The sequence below is a fragment of the Lagenorhynchus albirostris genome, chromosome 7 (genome assembly GCF_949774975.1).
Source record: "Lagenorhynchus albirostris chromosome 7, mLagAlb1.1, whole genome shotgun sequence".
Lineage (NCBI taxonomy): Eukaryota > Metazoa > Chordata > Mammalia > Artiodactyla > Delphinidae > Lagenorhynchus > Lagenorhynchus albirostris.
Window position 1 is genome coordinate 48,748,334 of NC_083101.1, and position 27,209 is coordinate 48,775,542.

At 38.5% G+C, this 27,209-nt stretch overlaps 1 protein-coding gene across 14 annotated transcripts in view; it reads left to right on the forward strand.

The window, feature by feature from the left end:
- Positions 1–27,209, forward strand: part of TRPM3 (transient receptor potential cation channel subfamily M member 3) — a 797,133-nt gene that overhangs the window by 669,481 nt on the left and 100,443 nt on the right. For all 14 annotated transcript variants that reach the window (XM_060153439.1, XM_060153443.1, XM_060153441.1 and 11 more), the window contains one exon: positions 7,370–7,442. In XM_060153439.1, coding sequence (XP_060009422.1) covers positions 7,370–7,442 — 73 coding nt within the window. The remainder of the gene's footprint in view (positions 1–7,369; positions 7,443–27,209) is intronic.

Below are 27,209 nucleotides of genomic sequence, written 5' to 3' on the forward strand. Positions count from 1 at the left end.
TATGACATACATCACAGAAAGATCCTTTTTGACCCACCTCCTAGAGAAATGGAAATAAAAATAAACAATTGCGACCTAATGAAAGTGAAAACCTTTTGCACAGCAGAGGAAACCGTAAACAGAAGACGAAAAGACAACCCTCAGAATGGGAAAAAATATTTGCAAATTAAGCAACTGACAAAGGATTAATCTCCAAAATTTACAAGCAGCTCATGCAGCTCAATATCAGTAAAACAAACAACCCAGTCCAAAAATGGTCAGAACACCTAAATAGTCATTTCTCCAAAGAAGATATACAGATTGCTAACAAACACATGAAAAGCTGCTCAACATCACTTATTATTAGAGAAATGCAAATCAAAACTACAATGAGGTATCACCTCACACCAGTCAGAATGGCCATCATCAAAAAATCTACAAACAATAAATGCTGGAGAGGGTGTGGAGAAAAGGGAACACTCTTGCACTGCTGGTGGGAATGTAAATTGATACAGCCACTATGGAGAACAGTATGAAGGTTCCTTGAAAAACTTAAAATAGAACTACCATATAACCCAGCAGTCCCACTCTTGGGCATATACCCTGAGTAAACCATAATTCAAAAAGAGTCATGTACCACAATGTTCATTGCAGCTTTATTTACAATAGGCAGGACATGGAAGCAACCTAAGTGTCCATGAACAGATGAATGGATAAAGAAGATGTGGCACATATATACAATGGAATATTACTCAGCCATAAAAAGAAACGAAATTAAGTTATTTGTAGTGAGGTGGATGGACCTAGAGTGTGTCATACAGAGTGAAGTAAGTCAGAAAGAGAAAAACAAATACCATATGCTAACACATATATATGGAATGTAAAAAAAAAAAAAAAAAACGGTTACGAAGAACCTAGGGGCAGGGCAGGAATAAAGACGCAGATGTAGAGAATGGACCTGAGGACAAGGGGAGGGGAAAGGCTAAGCTGGGATGAAGTGAGAGAGTGGCAGGGACTTATACTGCCAAATGTAAAACAGATAGCTAGTGGGAAGCAGCCGCATAGCACAGGGAGATCAGCTCAGTGCTTTGTGACCACTTAGAGTGTTGGGATAGGGAGGGTGGGAGGGAGACGCAAGAGGGAGGAGATATGGGGTATATGTATATGTATAGCTGATTCAGTTTTTTATAAAGCAGAAACTAACACACCATTTTAAAGCAATTATACTGCAATAAATTTGTTTAAAAAAAACTGGTGAAATCCAAATAAACTCTATAGTCTAATTAAAAATAAAAGAAGATGGTATAGAAACTAGAGTTTCCAATTATAGGAAAAATATATACTTTGAAGTTAAAAGTTATTTCAGTTACCATACAGGATCAAAATAAAGGTAGAAAACAGGAGAGGCCTGGGAGCAGAATCAGGGTAATGAATTAAAGAGCTTCTCTCAGATTAAGTGGGCCAAGAAATTCTATATCTACAAACTTTATCCTACAGGTATACTCAGCCATGTGTGCACAAGGGTATCCCCTGCAGTGGTGTTAATAATGACAGCAGATTGGAAACAACCCACATGTTTATTAATAGAAGTACAGGTATGTAGTGAAACATTAGGCACTAAGCAGATAAGGGTGCACATCTCTTCATGGTTGAATAGAATGGTCTCCAGGATAGATTGTCAAGTGTAAAAGAGCAAAGTATAAACTACTATGTAAAGCTTGCCACCACTTGTTTGAAAGGGAGGCATATGCATTTCTGTCCATATATGTGTAGAGCATCTCTACAGCTAATAATACTGGTTGCCTTTGTCAAGGGGTACTGGAAAACTGAAGACAGAAGTGATATACTTAATTTTCACCATATATCTCTTTCTACTCTTGGGATTTTTTTTTGCCATGTGTATGTATTATCTATGCAGATATATGATTTTTTAAATCTATTTATTTATTTTTTATTTTTGGCTACGTTGAGTGTTCGTAGCTGCACACGGGCTTTCTCTAGTTGCCGCAGCAGGGGCTACTCTTCATTGTGGTGCATGGGCTTCTCATTTCAGTGGCTTCTCTTGTTGGCGGAGCATGGGCTCTAGGCACGTGGGCTTCAGTAGTTGTGGCATGTAGGCTCAGTAGTTGTGGCGCACGGGCTTAGTTGCTCTGCAGCACATAGGATCTTCCCAGACCAGAGATCGAACCCATGTCCCCTGCATTGACAGGCGGATGCTTAAACTGCACCACCAGGGAAGCCCAATATATGATATTTTTAAAGGAAAAGAAAGGGGTAGAAGGGAAATGATAAGAAAATCTAGAAAACATAAAGTAAGATGGAAGAAATAAGACAAAAAAATCAATAATCATATTAAACGTAGCTGAACTCTTTTCTGCCTTTCAGAGAGAGATTTTATTTGAATTTTAGAAAAAACATCTAGCCTTGCTGTTTATAAGATACACACCTAAAACAAAGTGATCACAGAAAAGTGACAAATAACCAGATGGAATAATATACCAGACAAATCCTAATCCTCCATAAGTGTATGTGTGACAATTACAATATTAATATAAAACAAAATATAATACAAAGCAACAGCATTAAATAGGAAGAGGAGATATTATATGCTGATTAAAAGTTCAGTCTACCAAGAACAGATTGTCACAAACCTTTTATACATTTATAAGAAGCTTCAAAACATACAAAGCAAAGAGTGTTTGCTTTCAAGGAATAATTGTGACATGTATAATCAAAATAGGAGATTTTAACATGCCTCTCAGAAGTAAGAAACAAGTAAATATGTAGAGTATTTGAATCAAAAATTAGTATGTAATCTATATATAATATTGAACTCTGTACCCAACAAATAGAGAATAAACACTTTATTCAAACAAAATAATACATTTACAAAATGTTACATATATATGTACATATAGACTCTAATATTAAAAACAATTTTAAGTAAGAGAAAATAAATTACATATATTTAAAAGTGAATGAAAACTACATAATGCATATGAAAACATGTGAGATACATAATCTTAAATGTATTTGTTAGAAATAAGAAAGAATGAAAATAAATTGACCAAGAAGTCAACTTCTAGGAAAAGAGCAGTTAAGGAAGCAAAAGTAGAAGAAATGAATGAGCAGGGAATAGTAACTTCAAATTTAAATAATAATATTGGTCAATAAAATGAAAACCCTTTTGACCCACCTCCTAGAGTAGAGGAAATAAAAACAAAAATAAACAAATGGGACTTAATGAAACTTAAAAGCTTTTGCACACAAAGGAAACTATAAACAAGACGAGGGGCTTCCCTGGTGGCGTAGTGGTTAAGAATCTGCCTGCCAATGCAGGGGACATGGGTTCGAGCCCTGGTCCAGGAGAATCCCAAATGCCATGGAGCAACTAATCCCGTGTGCCACAACTACCGAGCCTGTGTTCTAGAGCCTGCGAGCCACAACTACTGAAGCCTGTGTGCCACAACTACTGAGCCCAAGTGCTTAGAGCCCATGCTTTGCAACAAGAGAAGCCACCACAATGAGAAGCCCGCGCACTGCAGCGCAGGGAACTCCCCCTTGCTGCAACTAGAGAAAGCCCGCTCAAGCAATGAAGACCCAAGGCAGCCAAAGATAATAAAATAAATTTTTAAAGAAAGAAGAAGAAAACAAGACAAAAAGACAACCCTCAGAATGGGAGAAAATATTTGCAATGGACAAAGAATTAATCTCCAAAATATATAAACAGCTCATACAGCTCAATATTAAAAAAACAACCCAATCAAAAAATGGGCAGAAGACTTAAATAGACATTTCTCCAAAGAAGACATACAGATGGCCAAGAGGCACTTGAAAAGCTGCTCAACATCACTAATTATTAGAGAAATGCAAATCAAAACTACAATGAGGTATCACCTCACACTGGTTAGAATGGGCATCATCAGAAAATCTACAAAAAACAGATGCTGGAGAGAGTGGAGGAAAGGGAACCCTCTTGCACTGTTGGTGGGAATGTAAATTGATTCAGCAACTATGGAGAACAGTATGGAGGTTCCTTAAAAAAACTAAAAATAGAATTACCATATGACCCAGCAATTCCACTACTGGGCATATACCCAGAGAAAACTATAATCGAAAAAGACACATGCACCCCAGTGTTCATTGCAGCACTATTTAAAATAGCCAGGTCATAGAAGCAACCTAAATGCCCCTCGACAGATGAATGAATAAACAAGTTGTGGTACATATATACAATGGAATGTTACTCATCTATAAAAAGGAATGAAATTGGGTCATTTGTAGAAACATGGATGGACCTGGAGACTGTCATACAGAGTGAAGTTAAGTCAGAAAGAGAAAAGCAGATATTGTACATTAACGCATATATGTGGAATCTAGAAAAATGGAACAGATGAACCGATTTGCAAGGCAGAAATAGAGACACAGATGTAGAGAGCAAACGTACGGACACCAAGGGGGGAAAGTGGGGGGGGAGGGGGGGAATGAACTGGGAGATTGGGATTGACATGTATACACTAATATGTATAAAATAGATAACTAATAAAGTGCTGTATAAAAAATAAAATACAAATCAAAAAAGAACAGTAGATAAAGTATGTTATGATCATAAAAAGATAAATGAAAACCTGATTCTTTGATATGACAATGATTTTGATGAAGTGAAAAAGAGGAATCAAAAAAGCTGCCATATAATGCTATACATAAAAGAGATTTTTTAAGTAATAAGAGAATTCTGTGTACAACTGTATACCAATAAATTTGAAAATCTAGATGAAATGTTTGATTACATAGGAGAATATATGAAATTGAGTCCAGGAGAAGCAGAAAATCTAAACTGATTAGTAACTGTTGAAAAATTTATAAAGATGATCAGTGATCTATCCTTAAAAATGCTTCATCCTACTAAACCTTCCGGAAGGAGAATTCCTTTGTTACGCTAACCGTTCTAGGGCATAAGTAAATTTTAAAAGATTACCAATTCATACTGAAAAGTTAGTGCAACTCTAATACCAAAACTAGGCAAGAATGGTGACATGTACCAACCTCACTTACATAGTTGAAAAGATGCTAAATAAAATATTAGCAAATAATATTTTGCTAATTGCTGTTAAAGAATGATACATAAAAACCAAGGAATTTTATATCAATCTATCATACTCCAAAACTACTATTTCGATTCACATCCCCACCAAGAATAAGAACACCTGGTTTTCTGAATCTTTGCCAACACCAGGGGTGATAGGAGAAGACGACTCTGGTTTTCTTGTTTGACTTCTCTTTTTTTTCTGAGAAAGACATATAAATTGAGTAATTGATATTTTTAAATTTTTAATTTCAAATTAAAAAGTTTAGAGTAGGGCTTCCCTGGTGGTGCAGTGGTTGAGAGTCCGCCTGCCGATGCAGGGGACATGGGTTCGTGCCCCAATCCGGGAAGATCCCACGTGCCACGGAGTGGCTGGGCCCGTGAGCCATGGCCGCTGAGCCTGCACATCCGGAGCCTGTGCTCTGCAACGGGAGAGGCCAGAACAGTGAGAGGCCCGCGTACCGCAAAAAAAAAAGTTTAAAGTAATGGAGACATAATATCTCAGGTCAACTCAAGGGAAAATTATGAAATAAATTTCATCTTTGGATCCTCCAGCCTCCCTTTGGTGCTTCCTCTCCCTCTTTCTAGGATCCTTAGGTACTTCAGTCTAAGCACACCATGGGGATGGGTTGCCACAGACAGGTGGACAGCCATCCCCTCCACACCAGTTTTCCAGAAAATCTGTGAAGCCCCAGAGTACAATGCTATTTCAGGCTCCTGGACAAACAACAGCACACATATCTGCATCTCCACCACGCCCACCCTGAAATCCTTTAGCAGCTCCACACTGTAAACCTTCCTTTCCCCTCCTCAAAGCTGTTCCTAAGAAAACCTGATACTCTTATATTTCAGGGTAAATTTATCTATTTGCTACCTTGGAAGAATTTGCATCTGAAATGGGATCTCTAATTGGGCAGTGAAATTTAGGCATCTGCAGAACAAGTAGGTCAGATGTTTAAGGAATTCCGTTTGATGCCTAATTTCTGAATTCTTCTAAAACAATGAGAGATGTTATCCTGGTAGTCCACAGCTTGCTACCAGCTCAGCACACGGTTAATACCTTTCAAACCCTAGCCAGCCCTGGCTTAAAGAGTTGAAGATTTAGCCAAAATTCCACTTCTGCTCCTTGGTTCTTTCTCCAGTGGACCTGAAGTTTTCTTCCCAATAAGGCACTTCTGAGTTCAGAACAGAGAAGAACTACCTCTCATCTCTGTTCTTGGTTCCAGTCACAGCTGTTCTTCTAACTTGATGCTGATACTCTGTCTCTGGATAGTGGACTAGAGGATTTCTAAGGCAACTGACAGTTTAACCGTGATTCTAGGTACCTGTTCTCTTCATCATGGTGGCAAAACTTAGAATTATACATTAGCAAATCCTACAAAGTTTACTTCCTATGTGGTTAGAAACAGGGAAGCCCTATTATTTTCCCAGTTTACAGATAAAGAAACGAAGTCTAAAGCAGTTGAGCACAGTAGTAATTCAACCAATGTATATATTCAAATAACCTTTTGGCTTCCTTAAGTAGCTTCCATCTGACTTGGAAAAAAAATCTTCATTATTGTTAAGCATGATGTGGGGACTTCATATTAATCCAACTTGTATTAACCCTTCACTGCTACATCTGTACTTTCCTCCCCATCATTCATCCCCAGAGAATACTTTTCTTACCAGAATTAAGAGGAAAAAATGTTATTTTATTGTGTGCTTTTTCATTCTTACAACCTGGATACTAAGTCATTCTCAAGAAGGTTTAAGGTTATTGAGAGGATTGAAAGATCTAGAGGCATCACAATATTGAAACCCTTGAATAACTATTGCTGAGGAGAGAGTGTAGTGATGGCTATATTGCACACGTGCATATACACAAAAACACACAGGGGCACACACATATGCATACATAGTGGGGCCACTTACTGAAGGGCATACTAACTAGCTATTTTTAAACACTTAATTTCTCAACTCATAGTTTAAATTATAGCTTACACATTTTTGCAAATCTGGAAAGTTTTAATTCTAAAACTGAAATGGTAGAAGGGGACATTTTCTTTGGTCTCTGGTTTCAGAGATTGTAACCATAATCAATGAATTATCTAAGTTGGTTTCCGTTTGGAGGCTACTGAGGCAATTCCCTCTTAATGAGTTGCAGACCCCTCTAATTGAATTCTTGGTATGCATGCTTTTCCTGTGGTTAAGAATCTACCTTATAGATATTAAGATAGTCTGTGTTCAAATATGGTCTCATTGATTTAATTTCTCTTGAGAGAAAAAATGCATTGCTAATGGTCACCTTGTCTCAAATTTCAGATTACAGTATTTCGGATGGGATCAGAAGGACACCAGGACATTGATTTAGCCATCCTGACAGCTTTGCTTAAAGGTAAAGAGTTTCTACGTCCAGAGAGTGCAAAAATAATTTAAATGGATTAACACAGTAACCTTATGTCTCCTAAGAGTGGATATAATTCCAAATAATACCATGACACATCCAATTATTGATAACATAAGGGCTTCTGTTATAAGACATTTTTAATGCTATTAAATTCCCCTATAATGGACCTGTTACAGTGTGACTCAATTTCATAAAATTTAAGTGTACTACAGTTCATCCGTGTCCATTCAATCATAAAAATATATGAATTAAAAGGCTAATGTAGGGCTTCCCTGGTGGCACAGTGGTTGAGAGTCTGCCTGCCGATACAGGGGACACGGGTTCGTGCCCCAGTCCGGGAAGATCCCACATGCCGTGGAGTGGCTGGGCCCGTGAGCCATGGCCGCTGAGCCTGCGTGTCCGGAGCCTGTGCTCCGCAACGGGAGAGGCCACAGTGGTGAGAGGCCCGCGTACCGCAAAAAAAAAAAAAAAAAAAAACCACTGGGGAATCTAAGTAAGACATGTAATGAATACAGAACTAACAGAAAACAATTTGTAGGAAATCAAATGTCCTGTGGACTTACACAATCATTTCAGAGATAATTACCATTTTATTTTATACAGTTCACTTCTTCAGACATAATTGATGTTATCAGTAATTAATAAACTAATTAATTACTTACCTATTCTTAAGCAGAGAAAGAACTCTTTTTAAGGTATGTATTTGTTAATTTGTTCAGACTATAAAGAAGAAAGTTTAAAATAAAAATTCAAATGCCAAAAGAAATAGTCAGTATGTTCTAACTTTAGAAAAAATTTCTTGTAAGAATGCTATTGATTAGATCATACAAAACAATGAAAATCACTGTTTTCAGAGTCATTTTCCTTTAAAACTGTATCTTTAAAAAAAAACTCTAAATTTGAAATAAAAGTGGGTAAAATCTAATGTTTTTAAACTACTTCTGAATGCATGCCCCTCCAACTCTATTAACTAGAAAATGCAGAATTATTGTCACAAACTAGTACTGATATAAATATACAATTAGTCTTGCTAAATAACTCATTTTTAAATGTCTTAATTAATTCTTGATAAAACAAAAATTTTGACATATATTCTAAAGTAGTTTCTGTCCAATAATTCTCTGCACCAGATACATTTTGTAAGTAACTAACACCCTAGAATGTTTACTGAGAAGCTGTCTTTGCTTAAAATTGGATGATTAATGAATAGGTTTTATGGGAATTTACTGTGACTCTGCTTTGAAAATTAAAAAATTATTTCTAATTATGTGTTCCATCTTTCCCACCCTTTTTTCTGTGTGTAGGCAGCTTAATACAACACATGCATGATTGCTTTCTTTTTAATATTGTTTTTTTTTAACCCAGAACTGTTTAGATAGCTTTATTAAGGCCAAAAAAGACATTCATGTTGACACTCTCATCATTTATATGCAATGCAAAGTTATTAAATATTATGCAATGGAAATAGATGAAATTTTGTCCCAAAGATATCTCCAAAGTCAAAATGTGTGGCATATTTATTTTAGGTTTAAAAGGGCGTAAGGGGGTAAACTGTGGGAGAACAGTGAAATATTTCAGGTAGAGATGAAATTCACCCAGTATTTTTTACGGTGTAGATTCTTAACAAAAGTATTATTAAGCCCTTCTCTATATGAGACCACTTTTAATCTTCCTTGTGTCCTTTGACTGTAAATCAGGCTCCCCCAAATGCACTTGTTTCCTGATGGTTCATTTTACCTCTTTAGCCAAATCTTTAACTTAGATATCACGGAGCAGATTGGCCATGAGCATTAGAACCTTAGCATGGGCCCCCCAGACCTATGTCTGCTACTGGCCTCTTATTATTACTTCATCCCAAAGCCACCCTGAAGCCACAATACCCTCTTTCACCTTGCTACTCCCTTGCATTTTACAAACTTGGAAATTGAGGCCAAAGAGTCTAAAAGACATTCAAGATCATCAGGCAAATCAGTGGCAGAGCCAAGCCTTAAACTCAGGTCTCCTCACTTCTATTGTTTTGTTTACAAACATGTATGAGTCTTTGGGGCATCCAGGATTTCTTGGCTCTACACTGCCGCAGAGATTTCAGGCATTTGCCCCTTTGACTCCACGGGTATCCGAGTGATAACAGATCAGGACATCGACTTCCTTAAAACTCTCAGAACACTTACCACGGCCCTCAGCTGCCAGATGATCTTAGCTGCACGCACAATATCTTAATGATGAAACTAGAATGCACACAATTTAACCTAATGTAATGGAAGAAGAAGTATAGTCTGACACTTGTTTTATTTTTAAAGATTAGACCTCTGGTGAAATATTGACTTAACCAGGAATTTTTTTAGCTACATGTGATAGAAACACAGTTCAACCTAGTTCAAACAAAAAGAAATAAAATAGTTCACACAGCCAGGAAGTCTGAGGGTGAAGTGAGTTCAGGCAGAGTAGCATGCAGGACTCAAATGGTGTCATCAGGGTCTATACTCCATTTCTTAGACGTTAGTCTGTACACTTGTTATGCAAAACAGCGATCAGTAGTGCCAAGCTCACATCCCATCCACTGAGCAAACCCCAATTCAAAAGAGCCATCTTTCCTCGTACTTACAATGAGAAGTCCCAGGGAGCATTTGGATTTGCTTGCCTTGGTTCAGTGCCCATCCCTGAATTCATCACCGTGGCAAATAAGATGGGAGAATCCCTGTAAGCATGAAATACAAGATGGGATCAGCTTCATCTGAGTCTCAGAGTTATAGATTCCCAACAACACAAAAAAGAGGTTCTGTAGCCAGAAAGTAGAGGAGGAAAGAGTGCTGAGAAGACCAAAAGCAACTAAAAAATATACACGTCTCTGCAGTTGTATTAAAAGAAGTACTGAGGGTCAAAGAGTGTCAGATTTACCTCACATGCAAGCACCTCATGCACCTTAGTGGAATAAATTCTTCACTCAGTAGACAAAAATGGAAACTAGGTCAAATGAATACTAATCAGGGTTCCGACATTCTCCCAAGGCATTCTCAGGCAGTTCACTTCAGGTAGACCTAAATATGCAATTTATGAATATTATTTACTATATATTGTTATTTATTACTATAATCATTATAACCTTTTCAGTTTTAATTGTCTGTACTTGATTATTTCTGCCAAAAATTTTAAAGGAGATTACAATCTTAACACTTTTTCCCCAAGACCAAAGTCTATCCCTTAGGGAAAAATGATTCTGGGAAGACCAAATCGTCCCAGGCTTTCCCCACTAGACACCATCCACCCCATCCTCCACTACCACCCCAACCCCTCAGAATAGTACTTACCACAGTGAGACCACCAGTAAAGGGCCTTATAATGGTAAGAATTACAGCCATACTCAAAGCATCGCTACTCCCTGATTGAACAAATTGCTTTACTTCATTGAGGCTTGGTTTCCCAATCTGTAAAATTGAGATAATTATCATACCTCACTTATAGTCATTGTAACAATTGTAATTAATAATGCAAGTGAAGCACTTAACAGTACCTGGAAAGTTCTGTTTAATAAATGATGGTTGGACAGATCATGATGATGATGATGCCAAACTAGAAATGAGGACAGGGACCACATCTGTTTTACTCATGACGATATACACATATACACAGTGCCTGGCACACCATCAGTATTCAGTATGTTATATTTGTTGGATGCATGAATAAATGATCAACAGGCTTTGGGATAAGTTTATATATATATATATATATATCTCCTAGTTCTTTGCTGGCTGTAGAATTGACCACATTATTTAACCTCTGTATGCCTCAGTTCCCTTAACTGTGAAAAGGGAAATTGTACCTTTCTCATGTGGGTTGGTTTAAAAGGGATGCATGAGATGGTTACAGTGGAAGCTCTTTGAGGGCAGGCACTCTGCCTTCTTCATGGTAAATACTGAACACTTAGTGCGTTGATACTCTTCCCCTTCTAAAACAGGCTTTAAAAATTCCTAGGGGATTAGGATGTCCCCCATGTCCAAAATCCAACAGAATCATAAAATGTTAATTTTGAAAGGACACATAAATTTGAAAAAACAACACCCTTGAGCATACATGTAAATAACCAGAACAGACCACAAAAGAAATTTAATCTTGAAAATGGTTGAGCACATGCTAAGCTGCCTTAAAATGAAGTTAATTTTCTGGCAAGTTTATTTTCTTGCATATCCAAGTAGATCTCAGAGCAATAATAGAGACCATGATAGATAGCAATTTTGGACATTTCTGTTTGTCTCTAATAGGAGAATGCAATAAAAGAACTTAAATCTCTTAATCTTTTTATTTGTGTAACGTTTTACAATTCACAAAGCATTTTCGCATAAGTCTTATCATCTAATCTTTATAACAACTCTGCGGAATGGTTGCCAGTTTATTTATCTCCAAACTGGGCCTTCTGGGGCATGAAAATGGGAGGTATAGATAATTATGACAGAACAAGCAGAATGAACCAAGAATGTCCAGGTTAAACTGGGAAGAGTGAGCATCCTGATTACAATACCCACCTTCCAATTAGGAAGTTTCCGGAAGAAAAGTATTATGTCTTCTTTGCCTTCATATCCCAATACCAGGAAGAATGCTTGACATACACTAAGCATTCAGTAAATGTCCACTGATTGAAAGAAGTGAAGTTTAGTCCCAAGCCCATCAGTCACTGGCCAAAGTCATATAAACAACCTAGACATAAACTGGGCCTCCTTACCCCTTGAAAGTTCGTTGAGGTGGACTCCAACCTTTCAACTCAGTGATCCACAGAAATGCAAATTCCACATCCTCCCCAGGATTTCTGCAAATTCCTAGAAGATGTAAGTTCTCTTGGTCACCCCTGCCTTCAGGTTCCTGATTCCACATGTGTTATTTCTGTTTCTCATCACAGAAGGCAAAATGTAAAACTCAGCCTTGCCACAGTTTCAAAACAAAAAGCAAAATTCATTTACACAAAGCTTTTAACAGACATAGTAGACTTTTCTAAAAAAGTAGGTAGGGATGGAAGAGAAGTTCTCAGTAATGCACAGCAGGCAGCTCCAATGTTGACGTCCTTTGGCTGTTTCACACAGGGACTTTCCATGGATCCTTCACCCTTGACTTCCCCAATGTCACACTGTCTCACAGTCTTCTTCCCCTCTTCTCCCACTGTTCTCTTCTTCATGCTCCCTCTAAGAGTAAAACAAAGTCCTTCAAACAGAGCATTTCATCCCTGTTCTCTGACATTTTGGCCCTGGCCCTGAAGGGCTCATCTACCCTAAGCAGCTTTGCAGGGTATTTTTACAAACAAAGACAGTCTCCTTCCTAAGCAGAGTTCTGGTGCCAACTCATAGGAGAGAGTGATTTCTTCAGCTCCTTTGATGTAGGTAGTAAGTGAGAGAGTGGGGCTTGGACTTATGTCTCTAATCAGAAGATGAGAGTACGATGTTCTTTGCTCCAGGGCCATAATCACCAGCAGTACAAGTTACAATGTGCAGTAGGCTCAGATGCTTGCAAGAACTGTGAATATCGGCCCCCAGGTCTGCAGCTGTGGCAGGCCATTTGTAGCAGATTTTCAAGATTATGACCGTGTCCGTAATATTGTCTCATTGTAGAACTACAAAGCTGGATAGAACCGTAAAGGTCTAGAATAGGGAGAGGCCTCTGCTGATGTTCAGACAAAGGGGAACTGGGATCCAGGTCTGCAGATGTCCGGGCCTGTTACTCCTTCCCTGCATCATGCAGCCAGTTCTGGAGGCACATGTTGTCATCCTTAGCCTCTTGTTACACAAAAGGTAAACACCTTTCACTCTGCAGCTCCCTCATGCATCAGGATTGGCACGGGAACAAAGCCATGTGCACATTACGCTAACTGCAAACCCAAAGCTCCTGAGCAGCTCTCAGCTTGTGAAGACATCATCACTGCCGACTGCCCAGCAGTGCTGTAGAATTATACCTTTTCTTCCTTGACTTGCCTGAGAGCAATGAATCAGCCATTAGTTAAATCACTTATTGAATATTCTGAATTACATAACCATGCAGATTGGTAAGAGCATGATTCCAAAATGAATAGTTTACATTAATAACAAAAGTAATAGTGATAACAATAGTAAAACATGTAACAATAACAACTAATATGGCACTTACTATGGTACAAGCATTAACTAATTTAGTTCTCACACTACTACAGTAGGGCAGGTACTATCAGTATTAGCCATTTTACACTTGAGGAAACTGAGGCACAAGCAGGCTGCCTTGGCCAAGGTCACACAGCTAGAAATTGATGGAGTCTGGACATGAACTCAAGTTATTAGAGTCCAGAACACTTGCTCTGCATCCTAAACCTCTATGGCCAGGATCAGATATTAAGGACTACCCCCATTTTTTCCATGTTCTGAACAATAAATGGTGGCTAAACTTTCCTTGATGTATAAAAAAAAAATACAGATTCCTAGTTAAATATGGTCCACTGAATACGTGGATCTACTATTATTAGTCTCCACTGAATTCCTCTAAAACAAGAGTAAATGATATGTATTTATTTATTTATTTATTTTTGCGGTACGCAGGCCTCTCACTGTTGTGGCCTCTCGCGTTGCGGAGCACAGGCTCCGGACACGCAGGCTCAGCGGCCATGGCTCACGGGCCCAGCCGCTCCGCGGCATGTGGGATCTTCCCGGACCGGGGCACGAACCCATGTCCCCTGCATCGGCAGGCAGACTCTCAACCACTGCGCCACCAGGGAAGCCCTGGTTATTTATTAAAAGCATTGGAGCAGAACAATATTTTGTGTTCACCACACTGATTTCTCTTCTTGCACACTGAAGATTAAATATCCTAGCCTTCCTTCGAGAGAGGTCGGGACCATGTGACTGTGCTTCAACCAAAGGGATGTGATCAGAAGTGGTGTAAGCCATTTCTAGACCTGGAAGATGAAAAGTCAATGTAAGAATGGAAAATAACACACCAAAGAAAACTGCATACTAAGCTAATACCAAGCTGACTTACACTTCAAAATGCTCAAAAGGCCCAGAAAAGTGGGGCACACAGAGCCTTTTTAAAGAAGTAGCCAGAATGCCATATCCACTCCCCTAGACTCCTGTACACTCCAAAACCCTCTCCAATCAAAAAGCAAAGATTTATTCTCTGAAGAGGGTAAAACATATTCTCTGCACCAGGAGACACCAGGTGCTAGGTGAGGGCTAGGCTATAGAACTGACAATGGGGTTGCTAAATAAATTAATAGATATTGGATGCTGAGACCCCAGCCCTTCGCCCTCCACTTGGTTCCCAGCATGCTGGTGGCTGGGGTCTTCATCCTCCAGTGAGGAGACTGGAAGATCCTTTTTTGTAAAACCACTCCTAACACCCATTGGCAACTCTGACATATATATAAGCCCTTGATAATTTAGGGACCTCAGTACTTAATTCTGAGAATTACTGTTCTCAGTAATTACTGAGAATTACTGTTTCACTATACAGTTGGTGTTCTGTGTGGTAATTGTTCTCCATCCAGGAGTGTCTACATGGCAATGGCATTATTAACCTGATAAAATTATTAAAATATTATTATTAACCTGGTAAATTTATTGTCAGGAACATGTAAGACACTCAAAATATTTGCACAGTGCTTTAACAAAACAATTTTTTCATCTGTTATTCTATTTAATCCTCAATCCCTTGAGGGAGATATTGTTGACCTTGTTTAACATGAAGAAACTCGGTCTTGGGAGGATAAGTAACATTTCCAAGCCCCCCAGGTAATATCAGGGATAAACAGCCTAATCACTGGGGCACCTACCATAAGGCATTATCTTAAGTGCTGCGAAGTCTTCAAAGTCTTAAAATACGGTAGAGTACACACCCCAATGTAAAATGTAAACAAAATGCTAAAAAAGTGCAAATGAAAGAGACCGCGGGTTCAGGGGAAGTTTTATTATAGAGGCAGCATTTGAAATGCACCTCTGCAGTTCAGAATACTAAGCCTATTATATTGAATAAACAGCCTAGAGAAATCCAAAATAAATAGTATGCCAATTGTTTTTTCAGAGGAATTTAAAATCAAGAAGAAGATATATATTTTTTTCTTTTTCAAATTATTTTCCCATTTAGGTTATCACAGAACATTGAGCAGCGTTCCGTGTGCTATACAGTAGGTCCCTGTTGGCTATCTGTTTTAAATATAGCAGTGTGTACGTGTCAATGCCAAACTATCATCCGTACCCCCCGCCCTTCCCCTGTGGCAACCACAAGTTTGCTCTCCAAGTCTGTGAGTCTGTAAGAAGAAGATACTTTTTAAAAATCTTATTAAGACTGAAAATCAGAGCCTCCAAATAAACAGGATATAAGAATGTCCAAACAGGGTTTCTTTTGCCTGTACAGGTGTGCAACATTTTATCCAATCAGTACCTTCCTTACAATGTATTTGTAAATTGTATCTTTTGAACTGTATCATACTTTAGACACACTTGTACATTCCTAATTAAGGAAAGAATAAGCCCTTTTGCAAAAGAGAATCCTTTTACAAAAATATCATCTAAGTCACTGTTCTGTAAGTATTCATTTTTACAATATTGTTACCAAAGTGGGGTCAGGCTGCTTGTCCCTCTGAAGCCGATAAAGAGGCAAGGCTGGTGGAAAGGAAAGTTTGCTTTATTTCAGAGGCCAGCAACTGTGGGGGAGGGTGGAGTCCTGCCCAAAGGCCGACTCCCTGCAACTGACAATCAGGGGGCAAGAGCTTTTATGGGCGGAGGGAGGGGGCCACATGCAGAAACAGCACAGTCAGTTCTGCCAGTCCTCTTGAAGTTGGTCATGCTGTGGTCTGATCAGTGTCATCCTGATGTTTTCAGTAAAGTTAGTCTTCAGTTCCCGGTCAGTTTGTTTCCATTTCTTTGAGCCCAGTTCTCAGAATTGTGGCAGCTTATGTCATGGCTACAGTCTGGTCATCATGTAGTTCACTTCTTCCACCTGGTGGGGGTTTCAGTATCTACAAAACAGCTCACAGGATATGGCTCAGAATATTATTTATAGCCCTTGAGGAGGAACTAAAATAAAGGTCCTTGAGTTTGCTTAATGACTAAACTTTTTTTTTTTAATAAATTTATTTATTTACTTTGGGTCTTTGTTGCTGTGCGTGGGCTTTCTCTAGTTGCGGCGAGCGGTGTCTACTCTTTGTGGCGGTGTGCAGGCTTCTCATTGCGGTGGCTTCTCTGTTGCAGAACATGGGCTCTAGGCGCGTGGGCTTCAGTAGTTGTGGCATGCGGGCTCAGTATTTGTGGCTCACGGGCTCTAGAGTGCAGGCTTAGTAGTTGTGGCACATGGGCTTAGTTGCTCCGCGGCATGTGGGATCTTCCCAGACCAGGGCTCGAACCCGTGTCCCCTGCATTGGCAGGCGGATTCTTAACCACTGCGCCACCAGGGAAGTCCCTTAATGACTAAACTTTTATTATTTTGTCCTGTTTGACTGTTTTCCTTTGCTTCTGCATTTTCTCACTTCTCTGATTAAATTTATTCTTTGACTAAAGTTTTTCTACAGATGAAAGGCAGGCAGTGGACATGGTGGGGAAAGGACCATAGGGTCCTGCTCCGTTTCAGCATGAGACTTTCAAATGGAGAACTCCTATTTATGACTATCAGGAAGGGGTGGCAGTAGAGGTGGGATAATTGAAATGAATGGAGCTGGTAGAGTAGAGTGGATGGAGCCCAATTTCGGACCAATCTTTTCTGTTCCAAAGGAAATGAAGAACACTGAATTCATTTTGGGTCACTTCAAAAACTGGCATGACTCTTAGGTAGTCTTCTAAGGACTCTATCCAAAATAAGAGACTCAATAATAGAATCCAAAGGAGGACTCAGGAGATTACATATATATTTATTTTACTTATATTTATATTTATTTTATATATATATATATATTTTTTTCCCTTTGCGAGTAGAAACTTTGGTTCAACCTTGTTTTCCCCAGGGCCTAAAAGAAAGGCTGATGGAGAAATTGGAATTCAATAAAAATCTGTTGAGTAAATGAAAACAGCTGGGGATCCAGCTCTCTTCTCTAAAGTCAGCCCTTAGAGGCAGTGAAATGAAGACATCAAGAATTTCAGCAAGGAGTGGGAGGTGGGGGTAGGTGAAATGGGTGAATGTGGTCAAAAGGTACAAACTTCCAGTTATAAGTAAGTTCTTGGGAGGTAATGTATAGCATGGTGACTTTAGTTAACAATGCTGTATTTTATATCTGAAAGTTGCTAATAGAATAGATCTTAAAAGTTCTCATCACAAGAAAAAAATTTGTAACTATGTGAGGTGATAGATGTTAACAAAATTTATATTGTACACCTAAGACTAGTACAACATTTTATGTCAATTATATCTCAGTAAAACTGGGGGAAGATGTTTTTAATAAATAAATAAAACCTCAAGCCCAAATGGCTTGACTAATAATAATAATAATTAAAGAAGCTGATATGTGAATTTTAAGTAACATTTTACTGTCAATTTTGGACCTAATCATAGGGCATTAGAGAATATTCTGGCTTACTTCATTAATGCAATGTGGGTTATTTTGTGATAAAGGAAGCAAAAACCTGTTTGCCTGCTTCCCTTTTTGTTGTAGGTATGATGTTCTAAATTTGTATGAATCAGAAAAAAGAAAAGTTCAGCTCTTAAAACCAGATTGCCTGAGTTTGAATCTCATCTCTGAACCTCTTAGCCATCTCACCTTGGACAAGTTTCTGTGCCTCAGCTTCCTCATCTGTAAAATGAGGATAATGGCACCTCAGAGCTTGTTGTGAGAATTCAATACATTAACACTTAGAAACAGTGCCTGGCACAAGCTAAGCATGAAAGGAATATTAGTTATTATTATCTTTCTTATTTACTAAAGATAAACCAAGAAAGAAAACTCCATCTCCCCACAAAGGGCTCTTTCACTCAGCTGTCTGGGTTTTCTCTTACAAGCCAAATCCGAATTTCTTCAGCTAAAGTTAATCCAATTTTTCCTGATTCCTTTTAACTTTCTCCTGGGAGTCTACCTGAAGTTTTTTTTACCAAGAGGAGATAGTTTTCATTCAAGGCAAGAAAATAGAGCAAAGAATAATTATCCACAGACCTCACATACTTTATATGTGTGTGTTTCAAGCCTTTAATTTGTTTTTTCTCAACATAGCAGCTGCATTCCTAAGAGAGGCTCACAAGGCTAGGTCATGTCTCTACTCTGAGAGATAACTGAAGGTGTATCCTAGCAACCAAGTCACATGGCAGGGCCTTTCAACTACTTTCCTTCCACCTTTGTGGTTTTCATGTAGGTAGAGAATCTGAAGTCTTTAAATGAATGGATGGATGGGTTTTCACTGACTTACTGCATTTAGTTGCAAAACTTACCAGTAAAGTAAATTGATAGAAATGAATAGAATTCCTGGGAAGAATATTTAATCCAGACAAGATTCTTTAGATAAGACAAGGAAAGGCCCAAAGATCCCAGCAAGAAGAAATGTTCCTCAATTAATATAGGGATGGGCGGCATCATCCTATATATCACAGAATCAATGCACTACTAAGACCTTGCAAGGTCAGTACCTCCTGCCCTCTCCCACCACCACCCAGTCCATCAGCTGTCCATGCTTAACTATCCAGGTCAAATGACTCACCCAACATTCTTATTTGGAAACTCTCCCAAAGAGAGTCCACAGCTCTATTTACAACCCACTGAAGTGTTTAGTGACCCTCAGGGTAATAAAAAATAAAACAAAACATAACTTTCCCTAATAGTGATGCTCAAGTCCCTAAATAAATATTGCCTGCAACATGTACCCATTGGTGCCATGACATATTTGGGATGCCTTACCTCAGGTGGGCTCTAACTCTGCTCCAAAACTGCTTCATTCTTTAAGCCTCAGCCTCAGACACATTCTCCATGTTCCTTCCTTCTCTTCAAGTCCCCACTTCCTCTCACTCACAGCAGATGGTATCCCCTCTTACTTAACTTACAGTATTTAGGTTCATCTAAGCTCCCTTCTTTTCCTCTCATGAATATGTTTCTTCACTCAGCCTCATTGCTTTTCCTCCTCTCCCTGAAGACCTCTCTTTGCTAAAACCAACTACTCCCTGGCGTCCATTCTCCAGGAACTCAACCATCACACACTTGCTCTTCTTTCCTCTTACATTTTCAATGCCTCCCTCACCAGTGGCTTTTTCCCTTCTGCTATAAACACGCTCCAGGTACTTGTCACCTAAGAAGACCTGGCTCCTCTCCACCAGGACCCTCAAGGAAGCATCCTACTTTTCTCATTTAACCATCAAACTCTGAAAGGTAGCCTGCCTTTCTACCAGCATTCCTCACCCTTCACTCACTCTAAATTCTTGACTGACTTACTCATTCTGCAAATTCTTACATTCCATATTCTATCCCAGCCAATTTATTCACACAGCTTTCAGTGACTTGATGTCGTCTTTATCCTCTTCTTACTGCAACTCTTTTCTATTTTGAGGGAAGGCCTCAATTTAAAGCCTAGTTCTACAGGTTAATCCACCTCTCTGAGCCTCTATTTTCTTTTCTTTTTTTTAACTTTTATAGTTGCTTTATTTAACAAAATTTATGCCAACTTCTCTATCTATATACATATGTGTTTCAAAATCAGAGCAGCAGACACACAAACTGTTAACACAGGATTTATAATAAATCTTAAAACATGTTACACAATGTTTCGTTTTCTGCTCATACTGACATTGACAGATTCAAAATTATTCCAAAGGCTGAGCAGCATCATGTCTTCATTTTCTCGGGTGGTTTATATGATATGTCCTAAAGAAAGAGGGATGGAATTTTTGAGGGTTAATACATTGTGTTCAGTTTAGTTCAACCAACAGTTCTTGACCCATAAGAGGGGCTCACAAAGTGTTTTGGACTGGGGATAAAAATTTGAATAAAATAGAATCTATTTGAGTATACTTTAAAAAGCTTTTTTCACTGTCATATCATAAATATAACAAGGTCATCTTGTTTCTGATCCCCCAAAGTAAGAAAATCTATTTTAAAAAATAAATTAAAAATGATTTTAGTAGTAAGTACTATGAATAACATTTAGTGAGTAGAGATCCTTCAAAATCAAGGTAAGAAAGAGTGGACAAATACTCAACACAGTTCTGCCCCTAACTTCTCCAGTTTTGTTGGAAATATGTTCATTTCATGACATGAAGCTACATGTTGACAAGATGTTTTCTAAAGTTCCTTATATGGGGAAGACAGCCATTTTCTGCTTTCTCGTTTTTTTTTACAACTTCCGGAGCCCTCTTAATTCCTTAAAAAGTAAGTACTATAGTTCTGAAAATCTCAAAAAGCTTAGCTACATATTCTATTCACAAAATTTTTGAGCCTCCGTTTTCTGATCTGCAAACTGGGGATAAAGGTATTCACTACAGATCTTTGTGAGCATTAAATGAGATAATACATATAAAATGCCTGGCATGTAATTGTATATATGATGGTAGTTATTTTTATTTTTCATTGGTGTCAGAGATACTGAATATTCTGCCTTTCTGACTACTCCTTTGTTTTCTTTCATTAAACCCTCTTACTTCCTCACTCTGCCTCTGTCAAACTTTAAAAGTACCATAACTTTAAACAGCACATCTGCATGAATAACCTCCAGACTCACCTCCAACCCTAGCTTCCCTCCCTGCTCCCTAGGTAGTCAAATTCAATCAAATTAATTATCATAAAAATAAATATAAATAAATGAAAATAAATTCTTTGCCCAAAAAGCTAATTTCTACCATTTATGTTCATATAACAGCCATCCTTTTGGCTATCGAGGTTCAGAGCCTTCATCAAGTTCTTCCTCCCTTTGTTTGAGCAAATCCTTGTTAATTCTGGACATTTTTACCACCATAATTTCCTTTATGTCTATCCCTTCTTTTCCCTCCTTGCTCAGTCAGCATCGTTAGGCCTTCAGGACTTTTGATCTGAATTATTGCAATGGCCTCTTAAGGGATCTTCCTGTTTCTTGTTGAACATATTCCTATCCATCTTCTATGCTTCAGTTAGAGGAATACTACTAGTGCAAAGATCTGATCAAAACACTCTTCTACCTACAAAATCCTTCAGGACTTCCAGTATAGACCTGCCAACATAAATTTATCATTATCTTCCTAGAAAGCTTCAAAAATCAATAATGAAAAAGGAAGACAACAGCAAACAAACTCCATTTTTGGTAAACTAGGAAAAATTCCAAAATATTTGTATATGTGGGACATTTGTAGGAGGAAAGGGTGAAAGCTGAGGAGAGAGAAACCAGCAGTGACAGTCCTCAGAAAGCACCAACAAAAATGTAATTCCTAGATGTGAGGAACACCCTAAGGTACAAAGTTCTCTCCTTTGTCAGGAACAGCATGTGCAAGAACAAGAGGGAGTTGGATGGTGGCAGGAGACCCTCCTGTTCCTGACTTAGTACATGTAAGTAGAGGAGGTGAGCCACATATGGAATTATTCAGATAAGCCATGTTTGCAGGAGAGAGTTTTCCTTCATGGTAGCTGGGAAGAAAGCCTTCCAGCTGTGAGTAATAACTGGCCTGGAATGCTACCCTGGGCCCATTATAACCCAACTCACTGAATGATAAATAATAAAAAAGGAATTAGCATAAGATTTATTCTAAGAAAAAAATAACAAAAGAGCAAAATGTATTCACAGAAGACTAATACTCTATAAAAATGTTTCCAGGGAACAGATGAACATTATGAGTAAATACTTTACCATGAACTTTAAAAAAAATTAAATCTCAATGAAGCACTTATCTATGAAGAAATACTTCAGAGTTGGAATACCAAAATTCAGGTAAGAGTAGGTGAGGCAGCAAGAGGAGATAAAATGTGAATAGCACTCAGGAATAAAGTAAAGGGGGAAAAAATAAAATTATCACAGAATTGCAGAAGAAATAGAAAATGGTACAAGATCAAATACACATTGTGAAAACCCCAGTGCAGGACACAAAGAATAGAAATGAGGAAAATATTTATAGAAGATAGAAAAGAGATCCAACATAAACATACTTGGTGACTCCAAAGAAGACAACCAAAATAACGGATCAGAACAAATATTTTGAAATATAATTACTTAATTTAAAAATATAATTTAAGAATTTTTTTATTCAAAATTTTTAAAACTTTGACCTGGATATTGAAAGGGCTGCGTTATGCTAGGAAATAAATGGATTCAGAATCCTCAACACCCACATTTAAAATCCTAGTAAAGTTACTGAACATCAAAGAAAAATAAAAGATACTTTGGGCCACCAGGAAAAGTAATCAAGTCTTTTATGAGGTGAAAATCAAGCTGGCCTCAGACCTTCTTACAGTAACATTCAATGCCAGGAGTCCATAGAGGAGTAGATTTTATATTGAACCAATGTCATTCAACTACAATGACTACTGAAAAAGCAAAACAAAACAGTTTAAAACAGTCTAGAACCCTGGCAGTATTGTTCCCTTAAGTTCCTCTTAAAAAAAACTATTGGAGAATTCAAGCTACCAACCAAGAGATGCTAGGTTGGTAAAATCACTAATTGTGAGCATTGCCACTAGAATCTAATAGAACTAAGACTAAAAATAAAAATGGGAATTTGAGTAACAGAACAGAATGTAAATGTTACTTTCCATTTACATAACAACAAAAAAAATTAACAGGAGGAAAAAGGGTGAAGGTAAAGTTGGTAGGCTTTTTGCCCTTTATTATATCTATGCCTTTTGCCTAAGGAACATAATTTAAGACACAATTCAAGTATTAGTAAAAGAAATATAAGCGTATTTGACAGCACAGAGTAAAACACTAAAAATACAATCTTATATTCTAAAACTGAATGGTGGAGGAAAGGAAAGGGAGAAAGGGTCCATGCACTAATTTTATCATGATTGCAATAGAAAACTAATTAATGCTTGCTGTCTAGAGAAACATAATTAGGAGCCCACCCCAGACCAACTGAATCAGAATCACCATTTAAACAAGATCCCCAGGTAAATCATATGCACATTAAAGTTTGAGAATTGGTACCATAACAAATTACCACAAACTTAGTGGCTTAAAATAACAAAAATGTACTCGTAATTCTGGAGGCCAGAAGTCTAAAATTAAGGTGTTAGCAGGGTTATATTCCTTCTAGAGGCTTCAGAGGAGAATCATGTCCTTGCCATTTTCAGCTTCCAGAGGCTGCCTACATTCCGTGACTGTGGCTCTTACCTTGCATCAATCCACCCTGTTGCTTTCATTTTCACATGTCCTACTACTATGATCCCCCTATGTTCCTCTTCTAAGGACTCTTGTGATTACATTGCATAAGGCCCATCAGATAATCCAGGACAATCTCCCCATTTCAAAATCTTAATTACAGCAACAAAATTTTTCTGCCATATAAAGTAACAGCTTCACTGGTTCCCAGGATCAGGACGTTGACATCTTTGAGAGATGGGGGCATCACTCAGCCTACCACAAACTCCATTTGTTCAAGTCTCCCTCATCCTTCCCCATCTCTCAGAAAATTCTACTTCCTCCTTAAAGTTGCTCTGACTTAACTGACAAGAAATGCTCTAGACTTATTTGTATAGCTTTTACAGAACTTACCACTTTGTTCTTTGATACAGAGATTTGTATACTTGTCATATCTCTCCTTTTATTCCATTCCACCTCCATTCTTATTAGATCATAATTTCCTTGAGGGAAGAGTTAGGAGACATGCTTCCATTCCCGTACTCTGCTGACAGTGCACACACTGATTTCATCAAGGACTTCTTAATTGCCAAATCCAGTGCACACTTTTGGGTTCATTTATTCATTCAAAAAATAGTTATTAAACACCTATTATGTGCCAAGCACTGTTTTGGACTCTAAGAATACAACAGTGAATAAAGAAGACTCAGTCCTTGACCTCTTGCAGTTTACATTCTGGTGAAGGTAATAAGTAATAAACTAATAGATGCATAAGCTAGTGCTCAGTAATGAGAAGAGTTGTGAAGAAGGAAGACCAGTCTTTTCACTTGCTCTCTTTGCAGAATTTGCCCTAATGCCCGTCCCCTCTTTCTTGAGAACCTCTCTTTCCATAGTTTAGGACACCATGATCTCCAGTTCTCTTCCTATCTCTCTGTTTGTGTGTGTGTGTGCGCTTTCTTTCTAAACATTTGCTTTACTTTCATACTTTTTAAGTATTGGTTTTTCAGTTACCCATCTTCTGCTGTCTTCTTCTTGTCACCTTCATGCTAATGTTTCCCAAATCTGTATCTCCAGGCCTGACCCCTGCCCTGCCGCAGACCTCAATATCTAGTGGCCTCTGGTCATTCCCACCTGGACATACCACAGGCATTTAAGCTCAACATCTTAAAGAATGAAATTTTTCTACCCCCAAATGCTTGTTTTATCTTGCATTGCCAATCTCAGTTGGGTTCCCAAGCTGGAGACAGGGGATCACATTTGACTTCTCTTTCTCTCTTGCTCCCCACTTTAAATCTTACCCAAGCCTATCAATTTTGCTTTCTAAATATCCCTCCATCAAAGCTGCTTCTTCAGGTTCTCATTATCCCTTTCCTAGAATGCCGCAAAACTTTCCTAACTGCTTCTCCAGTCCACTGCTCTTCCAATCCATCCTTCACACTGCTCTAGTGATTTTCCTAAGTCATAAATCTGACTGCATTGTTTCTGAGACAGAGTCCTCCAGTGGTTTCTCCATGACTTCAGGATAAAACAAAACTCCTCCACATTATTTATGTCTTTCTATTCTAGCTTCATCTCTCTCTGCTTCTAACTCACACTATACCCCAAGCATTGAATCTTCAATGTCTTCCCATGAATTTTCCAAATTCACTGAGTTATTTAACTCCCCAGTCTTTGCATACATGATTCCCTTTGCTAGAACACTTTTCTTCCTCTCATTTGTCTAGTGAACTAATCCCTTAAAACCAGGTGTGGCTATTACTTATGCAGGGAAGATTACCTGCAGAAAGAGGAAATAATAAAACCATATTTTAATGTCTTATACCTACTTGTTTTCATTTCTATGTCAGGACCTTTGCACTTGATGTTTCCTCTTCCCAAAATGTTTTCCCCCCAATTCTTCACATGATGGCTTTTTCTAATCATTTAGGTCTCGGTTCAAGTGTTACTCTTGGGCGGGTCTCCTGTTCACTCATTTTAACAGAGCAGCTCCACCACCCTGATCATTATCAGTACCATCCTTAGACCTGTGCTTTCAAGGGCCTTCTCCATGGCCACCAGGGATCCCGCACCAGCTAGGGCTGTAGAACCATACGGTGGGGAGGGCAGGGACTGAGCTGACACCAGGACCTGCATAGACCCCAGACCCATTTCAATACTTCAGGGCATTTTTGAAACTTCTGTTTCCCATACAGGATCAACCAGATGCCCCAAAGTACTCCCAGACTTGTGCTATGAGGTTATCCAATGGCTCCATGTCCAGCCTTGGTTTCAGGAGGGCAGCCTGGCCAGAAGATCACTCCAGCTGACTGGCACAATACTTCTGTCCTGGGATCATATGAAATGGGTTGCCAGAATGTTGCTGCCACTTTGATTTGGAATGACTCAAATTTTTTATATAGACACAGGTCCCATATATCCTGGGAATGACACTGCTCCTTCATAGCACTTACACGTTCTGAACGTTCTGCTTCTTCATAGCATTTACACACACTGTTTATTAATTCATTTATTCATTTATTTTCTGAGTGCCACTCCTCCACTAGAAGTAAATAGTAAGCTATGTGAAAAGAGTGACCTTAGATATCTTGTTCACCACCAGACATTCAGTGCTAAAACAGTTCCTGGCACCGAAGGTATTCAGTAAATATCTATTGAGCAGATAAATGAATGATTGCATGAAATAGTGTATTTAATTACAGACCTCTCTCCTTCTCTAGAATGTAAGCTCTCAAAAGACAAAGGATTTTGTCTTATTCACCTTGGTCTTCATACTGGCATAGTGCCTGCCATATGAGAAGGCATGAGGTCAATATCTTTGAATTGATACATAAATAAATAAATGAGTGAATGAATGACCATATAATATCTAGACTCGAGGTTCTTAACCTTGTCTTCACAATTCTAACATGTAAATGACGTTAAGAACCTCTAGTTCTTAAAAGCTGTTAAGAACCTCTAGTTCTTAAAAGCTGTTAAGAAACTTTTAAAACTGCAGTGCTCAGGACCAGTTAAATCAGAATCTCTGAGGATACATCCCAGGCATGAGTATATTTTAAACTCTCCAGGAAATTTCAGTGTTCAACCACAGTTGAGAATAGGGTGACCAGCCATCCAGGTTTGTGCAGGACTGAGGGGTGTCCCAGGATTCAGAAATTTCAGTGCTAACACTGTGACTATACCAGGCAAACTAGAATGGTTGGTTACCCTAGCTGAGAACCACTGATTCAAACTGTCACCCAGCACCAATCTTGAGTGATATATTTTCAGTTTTTGAAAAGTCAAGACTCATCAGTTTCATGCTTTCATTTGACACTTACCTGATTACATTCAGGCAGCTCACGTTGACCTCAATGACTGCTTTCTGCTATGTGTTCTTGTTCAGATTTGTGTGGCTACTGTTGACTTGGGTGACATACAAATTTGTGGCATACAAATGGCAAGGGAACGATTAAACCATCACAGCAGGTCAGCAAGGACCAATAGGGCAGCTAAGCTTCCTTAGCTGGAAGTTAGCATAAAGTGCTACCTTTCCAAATGCAACTCCATTGAGCCTTCACTTTTCATTCTCCTTCAAAATGTTGACAGT